This window comes from Vigna unguiculata, chromosome 9 (assembly GCF_037176805.1).
Source record: "Vigna unguiculata cultivar grain cowpea cultivar isolate G323 ecotype 2 chromosome 9, ASM3717680v1, whole genome shotgun sequence".
In the NCBI taxonomy this organism is placed as follows: Eukaryota; Viridiplantae; Streptophyta; class Magnoliopsida; order Fabales; family Fabaceae; genus Vigna; species Vigna unguiculata.
Genome location: NC_140800.1, coordinates 31,238,037 through 31,247,479, shown reverse-complemented (window position 1 = coordinate 31,247,479; position 9,443 = coordinate 31,238,037). Strand labels below are relative to the sequence as shown.

General features: G+C 28.7%; 1 protein-coding gene across 2 annotated transcripts; it reads left to right on the top strand.

Moving 5' to 3' along the window:
* Nucleotides 1-517: 517 nt before the first annotated feature.
* Nucleotides 518-1,286, top strand: LOC114164814 (uncharacterized). 2 transcript variants are annotated; one of them, XR_014984304.1, is made up of 3 exons: nt 518-678; nt 801-1,046; nt 1,138-1,286. XR_014984304.1 is itself a non-coding variant. In XM_028049588.2 (2 exons), exons 1-2 carry the CDS (start codon nt 603-605, stop codon nt 974-976), a joined length of 252 nt encoding a protein of 83 aa, XP_027905389.2. In that variant the 5' UTR covers nt 519-602; the 3' UTR covers nt 977-1,286. The 2 variants fall into 2 exon arrangements, 1 of the variants encoding a protein (XP_027905389.2); XM_028049588.2 differs by having other exon boundaries at nt 519-678; nt 801-1,286.
* Nucleotides 1,287-9,443: the final 8,157 nt, after the last annotated feature.

Here is a 9,443-nt window from a genome sequence, read left to right as displayed (position 1 = left end):
TACCGATACCATTACACTACAACATCAGCATATAGCTACTACTTATAAACTCTGCATGCACATTAATAATTAGTTTGCTTATACTTAATTGAATCAGTAGACAGAGACAAGAGTCCTATATGGGAGTTTCTCGCATGTGACAGAACACCGGTTGAAAAGATAAAACCCCTAACTTTTGTTCCAGATTTAGGGACAAAAGCTATCACTAACCAATATGCATGGAACAGTTGGGGAACAATATTAATATATAGATGTATAGGAATAAGAAGAAGGGCATGAAATACACGTATACAGTATACACAGTTCGAGCTTCACATGTAGATGGTTGATTTCTGTTTTTCTCGTTTGAATGCTTTCCCCAACAAAGCACATATAGCCATCTATTTCAAGCCAGACAGTGTCGATGTGACAGCCTCGTAGACCATTAGCCTCATGTACAAATTACCATTGTTGTCTATGGATACGTACCTAATCATCTCAGTGGCATGTGTCATTCTTGCGTCTATAAATAAGAGTGGAACAAGCATAGGTAGAGCACATTCAGATAAAGAGTCAATTAAGAAATAATAGACCACACCACAAGTCTAATACTTTTCCTTAACATGGCTGTTTCACACAACAACCGCATTCTATTACTGGCTTTCGTCATCCTCTGCCTCTTCTCCAACCAAATAATAGGTACTTCTTTTGTCACAGACTGTCAGAACATTAATATTCCCATGTTTCAGTATATATCCTGTTAATTTCTTTCAAGTTTTTTTTTTTATTAATGTTTTGTTTTCATTTTTTTGTGTATGCAGCTCGAACGTGGAAAGAAAAAACCAATATAACTAGTGGGGATGCCAGCACAGTTCAGCATAGTAAGGAATCGCATGCTGAGGTGTTTAAGCCCAAAGACGAGGATGTTAACGTTGGTGGTGATGTGTTCGCAGCGGATTACACTCCAGCCTCCAGAAAACCACCGATTCACAATTAAATACTTGGCAATTTTGGTAAAGAAAGTAGATAGTGCAGAAAAAAAAAATTGTACTCATATTCAAGAATAAGTAAGTTGTGCTTTTTTTGTACAAAGGTTAATTACTATAATAGCTTGAACATAAGGTAATTAATATAAGTATTATCATTTTTTGGCAACAGTGAAACTTTCGGTGTCAACTAAGTGATTGAAATTATCTTCACTTTGTTCGATTTCTTCCTATGTTAAAGATCCTTAAAAAGTGAAAACTACAAAAAGGAAAGGTGATGTTTATGAAGAATTAAACTACAGGATTATTTATTGCTAGACATATGCATGTGTACAGTGTACTACACAAGGTAGCTATTTCAGCCTATCTTTCATTTATTGTTCATAGGTCGTTGGAAACAAATTATTACATGTAATTTACGAAAAACATAATCTGGCAGTAAAGTTTTTATCTATGAATAGCCTTAGCTGAACACACCCATGACAAACTTCAACAGTTTTAGATATGAATAAATTATAATGTATGTCTCCTCCTCAAAGAAGTTTATATGGATACAAATAAAACAAAAGGCAAACAAAGAGGTTTTTTTTTACTACAAAATAAAATATAATTTTTAATATAAAAGTGAAAATAAAGGGTACTACATAAAATCATTATTGTGTTGGCACAGACATGGCTGCTTGTGAAGAGGCCAAAATGTATAATCTGAATCAACAGTGTGCACTGTGTGAAAGTCCTTTCCAGATGCAATTATATATTATAGTAATATATATGGAAGTTTGTTTGAACTTGCAATCCTGTTTACCATGCACTTTATACTGTTATTTATTAGTTCTATCTGGTTGTTGCTTAGCAAGAGGTTTATTTCTGCATTTGTATTGTTTTTTCTTCCTCTCGATTTTTCCACTTTTACTTAGCAATAGCAACAGTTCATGCCTTCGTCCTTTATTCAATTCCAAAACGACAACAAAAAATGTACTGTGGCAGTTGATGTCAGTACTGCATATAATATTATACAGTTTCTGTGTAAGCATAAATAGTGGTTCAGAATTGTTTGAATTTGGTTTATTACATGTTAAATCCATTTAACTATCAAATTATCGAAGTTGAAATTGGAGTTAATTGTATATCCAGATAATTTCTAGGGTTGAAGTTCATAATCCATGACTTATATTTTCAGTTTCTTATAACTTTTAGAGCAAATATTAAAATTCATTTTTAACAAAGTTTATACTCTGATTTGTAACGAATAAAGCTTCTAACTTACAAGGTTACAAATTGAAGGTAATAAGTCAACTTATTAGATTAATTATAAGCATTTGTTACATTTAGTAGTTTATTAATACAAAATGACATGAAAATGTATAATTATATAACATTTATTATATTATTATTATGTAATTATAATTTTAGGTAATAATAGTAAAAATAAATTTAAATAATAAAAAAATAGATTAGAGTATGAGGAATAATAACGAAAGAAAATAAAATAAATTACTAGTTACTTCAGCCGGAATCTACAACAATTATAAGCCAAAAACTTGAGAAATAAGAGCTTTTGAAATACTCCCTAAATAATCTGGTGTTGGTCAAATTAATTTATATAATAGTCAACTAAATTAGTAATTAATTTATTGATCTTTTAAAAAATATCTTAATAACTATTCTTCTCAAATAATTCGTTTTATTTTAACTTATTCTCTAATTTAATCTTTTACCCTTATGCTAATTTTTCAAAATTGTATTTTATCTTGATTTTTTTTGTATAAATATATATATATATATATATATATATATATATGTATGGTAATGAAGATTTTTTATTCGTCCTTTATCAACCGAATATTTGACCTTCAATAGAAAATTCGACTCACATCCAATCCATTCATAAATGGATATTAAATTATTATTACTCATTATTTACAAATATCCATTTAAAATATCCACTTATTATCTATAACAGATTTTATCCAAAGATACTTACGGAGATATGTACTTTATGTAGTTAATTAAAGAATATTAAATATATGAAAGATTTAAAACATTTAATTAACAAAAAGAAGTATTTTTGTATATGTCAGAAAAATGAATTATGACCATCGATTTTAATCATTTCACGTGTGTAAGATAAACATAATGATATTTTGACAATTAAATTTTGATAACTTTTTCTAATAATCAAATTTTAACAATTTTTTTTACAACCTAAAGTGATATTTTCTAAATAATTTTAAAATATAAAAAAATTGAAAAAATAAAAACACACTAAGAAGATATCGCTTTAAAGGGTAAGAAAAAGTTGTCAAACTATTATTTTCTATAAAATAACCATATGATCGAATATACAATTCAGCTCAATAATTGCATTGAGGATCAAACTTATTTCATGAATTTTGTGCCTTTATACAGAAGCAGTAATATAATTGACTCCAAAACTGAAAACCACACTTCCTTTGGCCAATGTGAATTCCATATTCAATTTCCAACATAAGTTTTATGTTGGAACTACTGCTGCTGAGATCTAAGATTTCAGAGGTATTATTATGGTGTCTAGCATCACATGCTCTTGTTCTTTACCACTCCATGTGAAGTTGAATACCATACAATAAATTCCTGGGATCATATTAGTATTCCCTGACCCCATAAAACAACAACTGTTTATCCTAGGAAACCAAACTTCCCTCTGCATAAAACATCTTCCGAGGTAAAAGGATGCACTAGAATCGCAGACACTATTCAAAGGGTGCACTCAAACCATTGCTTCTGCATCAATGTGTAAAAAACATACAGTGCCAACCCTGTGAATGGATTGCATTGCATGTGTATTTTACTGAATGCTTATGCAAGAAGAAACACAGTGCCTGCATATCAGTAGAGGAATCGAATCCATCATCATCTTATTGTACATTATGATGATCTGGCAGAGAATTTCTTCTATCCTTTGTTGCTTTATGTCAGGTTTTGTTCACTCCCTCACTATCATCATCACAAAATATTGGTACATGAAATTAAAAGAGTATTTCTAAGGTTCTCTTTGAGAAGTTCTGCATACTCAAAAGAATGGTGAAGTATATGTCCAACCTGTTTAATTAATGGCACATTCAAACTAACATTATAGTTCCCTGGGTGGTAATAGAAATATTGAGGCATTATGGTATTGAGAAATGAGAATGTGACCAAACATTGAAGTAGTTTAGTACAGATTGTTGAGAAATATGAGCAATAGTAGAATTCACAATTCACCCAAATCCCCGTTTGAAAGGAAAAACGACACAGAGGAATGTCTTTTTCTGATTCGATTAAGCTTGAGATAAACAAGTGAGGGAGAAGAACACAATCTATGAGGCAGTAGGGCAATCCAACAATGTACTATCATCGCTCTGGTAGCAGGTCACATCAAATTTCTAAAAACAAGGGCAATACAAAAGTAAGTATTCTTTCGCAATGGCATAACTATTCACATTATTGAGGAAATTAGTGACTACTTTATGGGTTTAATTTTAGTTATCATATTTCGTACCATTGCACGTGGCATCAATTATTGTGTGACGAAGGTCGGATGATTCAAGTAACAATCCAATCGTGTTGTTTAAGTTTTTACACTTTTAAGTAAAAGAAGTTGTACTCTCATTAATAGTTATAATTTTTGGCCTAATAATAAATGTTCAATCCTAACAATTGATATCAGAGTTTAGATTACGAGTTTGATTCATAGTGATAAGCGCTTGATCCTAACACATGCTTCATGAATGTAAACTTAATATTAATACTACACTTATTTGAGTTCTTACTAAGTTTATAATATTAATTCTGGAAATATAAAAATTATGAGAATCGATCTTGGAAATATTAAAACCATGAGAATAGATTCTAAAAAATTCAAAATCAAGGTATCATGGGTGAAATAGATAAAGTACTTGTTTTAAGCCTCCAATAAATAAAGGTCTAAAAAATAGTACTATTATTTTTTTTATATTAATTATAGAATTATGTTTAATAAAATAAAAGGTCTTACCAAAATTTTTTAGTACTAATATATCTATATTAAATTAATTATAAATTTATTCTTGAGAATACAATTTTATTAAATTATTATCGTTGTCTACTAATTTGTATTGGTATTAAAATTATATTTAACAAGTTCAAAAAAATTCAATAAATTATAATATTGTTTAGGAAAAGAACAATGAATTATTATTATATTCTCTCGTAATCAATTTTGATTTATATTTTCGTCTCTTATTTATATGTAACCTTTTATATAGTGATTTCACTTCTTGTCTTTCATTGTTTTTTTCAATTTTAGAGTTCTTATTTTGAGGTTTTGATAGATTTTATTCATTGAATCTCATACGGTCATTTGTTGAATTTGTATTAGAATTAAAAATGTGTTTTTTGTTGGTTTTTGTTTTTCGCTACTATTTTATTTATGAATTTCAAGAGTTTTTCTACATAAATATCGATGACAAACTAGAATTTTGCTTGGATTGAATTGTAAATCTATTAATTATGTTAGGTTTTAGCCTTTTTGGCGGATAATGAAGATAAAATCTCTAATGAAATAAATCATGAATATGAATTGAAATCGAAATCTAAAAACATTGTAAAAATTAAATAAAATTAATTACGATAATTTAATAGATAATTTTGGATAAAAAAAAAACTCCAATTTTATTTTTAACTTAATACCTCGTTTTTAAGTTTGCTTTAGACCTCCTAAGTCTTTGAATCACCCATATTTAAAATCATGAGAATCAATTATTCAACGGAGGAATTGGTTTGCCAACACTTGAATTAGTTTTGCCCGTAAGTAACCCAAGAGGAGAATCAATTCTCCCAGGCAAGAATCGGTTCTCTCCTCCATGCTCACCCATTTTTACCTCACACACAACCCAACTTTCTTTCAGACAACACCTCCAACTTCAACCAACCACCTTCACAAAAGGCTAGCAACCAACTTTACAAAAGCCAACAACCAACGAGCTTCACATGAGCATGACAACCTTTAAAACCAACGAACCACCAGTGAAACTTCTCACTGTTTCATGCAAAAAAAAAAAAAAAATTAAAAGGGAAGGGCCATTTCAGTAAAAGCACTCACAGTACACGCAAGTCTTATCAATTATTTATCACCTAAGAAGATGTATGTCTTATCAATTTTTGTATACAATAACAATTAATCAAACACGAAAAACACTCCCTCAACAACAAAGAACATCTATGGAACAATAAGTTAAACACTACAACATATTATTGGAACACTACAACAAATCAACAATAAGAAAGAGTTTACCAAAATTTTTACAATAGTAGAAGCAATCACATAGATTCAATACAACATAACCTTTTTATCTTTAAATCTCGAAAGTCATTTTGAGTTTTGAAATATCTCAAATTTATCATTAGAAACTTTTTAAATTCACATTTCTTCTTTTCTCTCATTAAAGAATAAAGGAAAACCTCTATTTATAAAGATTTTAAAATGTTATTTCAAACATGATACTGCATTTAATCAATTATTTAAATCTCTTAATATATTATTCCACATAATTTAAAAATATATTACAACAATTTATATTTTTATTCGATTACTACATGTGTTAGTCAATTAATTTGACTTTTTAATTATTGTAGAAAACACATTTAATTGATTATGAAAAATGGTAATTGATTAATTTTCCGAAAACTCTTTAAACACTTAAAATAGTTCTCTAGATTAATTGATTGTTAATGAGATAACCACGATTACTCTATTTTAAATTTCACCAAAAATAGTTTAATCAATGATGCTAATAAATTAAAAACGTAAAAAAATCGTTTTAAAAAATGTTTTCGTATTTTAGAACTTATTCTCTTTTTAATTTGATTTTAATATGGTTGTGTAGTGATATTAACCAAGTGAATAACTTGTGTGAAAGACTTAAACAACACTCAACGAAAGCAAGACTCTTATACATATCTTTAACATCTTCAATCATTATTAGAATATATACTTGAAGCTTCTCTTCAAGTTCAACATTCGGTGGTGAAAGTGCAATGTAATCATGAATAATTAATTGGTGTTTTTTTACGACGAAATGTTCACATTGAATTTGGAATAAATTATGACAACCTCGATGGACAATTAAATTTATATTAGTATGTGTTTGTGCGAAGACTATAGAGATGAATATTTAGCCAAACAAAGTAAAATCATTCGAGAAGAGAACAATTGAGAGAATGTTTCCTTAATATAAATAGGTGAAGAAATAGACAATTAAATATAAATCAAGGTACAATGATTTGTGATTATCTCTTTTGGGATCTTTTGATGCTTGTATCTTCCAATGAGTTCACTATGAGTGTGTTAAGCAGTCCACAAACTCAATTACATCCAAATGTGTGGATTTATTTTCAAGCTTTGTAGATTATCTACAAATATTTGCATGTGCAATAGACATTAGGATCGTTTTTCAATCATTTTACTATTAGGTCAAGTGATGAGATCAAATAGTTGTCACTTGTCGGTCAATTCCAAAATCTTCTATTTACAACTTATACTTTTTTTCGTAAAGAAATTCACGGTAATTTTTTTTAAATAATCAAGTCATTTTACTTGCAAGGCTTTAACAATCCTTTATATTAACAACAAGGACCAAGAAAATATAACTATTATTCGTGTATATTATGTAAAAGGAATGTGAAGATGTTTCTTAGATTGTCCTAGGATATTTTAAGATAAAAAAAAAAACTATAATTTATTTATAATAAAAGTTAAACTAGATTGATATAAATAAATTTATCAAGTGACATGTAATTGAATAAGATGACCTAACACATCTAGTTATGATTATATATTGTGGAGTTTCTTCGATTACGTACTTACAATTCTCCTTTACTTTTGTATTGTTTTATTTGAATTTTGTTTTAACCCAAAATAGAAATTAGGAGATGATCAAATTTTGATAAAGAAAAGGAGTGAAAGTGATCATTTTGCCATCCCAACTTTAGTGAGACAATTTCTTCCTATATATCTATAATTTCAATTTCTACCCTCATAAATTAAAAATTTTTAAATGTATCCTTTAGTTTAAAATTTCTTTTTTACTTATGAATCGTTAAACTCAAATACATTCTAGAATGTATACAAATTTGTATTTCATATTATAAGAATACAAAATTGTACTGTAGATTGTATTTCGAAATGTGTAATCTAATATACAAAATTTGTATTTAAGACTACATATCCTAAAATGCAAATAAAAAATGAATTTCAAACTGTACAATTTGAAATACAAAATTTGTATTTGAGAATGCATATCCTAAAATACAAATAGAAAATAAATTTCGAATTGGACACTCTTAAATACAAAATTTGTATTCTATGATATACAATTTGAATACAAAAATTGTATTCTAAAATGTACAATGCAAATGTAAATTTATATTTTAATTCTTATGTGTATATTTTATTTTTGTATTCTATCTAAAATATAAATTTTGTATCTTGGAGTGTCTTTAATGGGTAGAGTGTGGCAATGGGCGTCTAAGGCAATTCTTGACAGTGAGTCTGCAACAAAAACTGATGAAAAGCAAGGGAGAGGAGTGTGGGACTGCTATAGGAAGAAGAAGATGAAGTGTAGGAGAGAGAGAGGCGCACGGTTGGTGTAGAAAGAAGAAGATAAAGTGAAGAACACACGAATGAATAGATCATTTTATAACCTATGGTGGTGCAGGAAGAAGCTGTCCACAGAATTGGGCCAAAATATCAGAGGAGAGGACAGGCCCACGATTGTTTAGGGGCTTCTCTCTGCACCCCCAAATATTTTTTTTTATCTCCAAAAATTACAATTTTGATCTTAAATTTTTTTTATCTATCTCGGTGGTTGAAAAAGTTAAAATTTAAAAAAAAAAATAATGAAATGGATGTCGAGATCCGTTGAAACGGATCTCGATATCCGTTTGAAATGGATCTCGACATCCATTTTACAAAAAACAAAAAAAAAATAATGAAATGGATGTCGAGATCCGTTTCAGAAAAATGTGAAGCGGATCTTGACATCCGTTTCACAAAAAAACAAAAAAAAATAATGAAACGGAGGTCAATATCCGTTTCAGAAAAATGTGAAACAAATCTCGACATTCATTTCACAAAAAACAAAAAAAAAATAGATGTCGAGATCCGTTTCAGAAAAATGTGAAACGGATCTTGACATCCATTTAAAAAAAAACAAAAAAAAAATATGTGAAACGGAGTCTATGAAACAGATGTCTTGATCCGTTATCCATTTCAAAAAAATTTAAAATGGATCTTGATATCTATTTTAAAAATAAAAAGTAAAAAAAAAATAATAAAACAGATCTCCACATCTATTTTACAAAAAAGTAAAAAAATAGTAATGAACCAGATTTCGAGCTCCGTTTCACAATTTTTCTTTGGAGTAAGAAAAAATGTTTGGGGTGCAGGGAGAAACCCCCGATTGTTTAAAACAGTTAGGC

Bases quoted from the DNA above. Each gene is read 5' to 3' on its own strand.
- LOC114164814 (XM_028049588.2), top strand. From the start codon at position 603: ATGGCTGTTTCACACAACAACCGCATTCTATTACTGGCTTTCGTCATC. The intron at 679-800 runs GTACTTCTTTTG...TTGTGTATGCAG, and splicing joins CTTCTCCAACCAAATAATAG to CTCGAACGTGGAAAGAAAAA.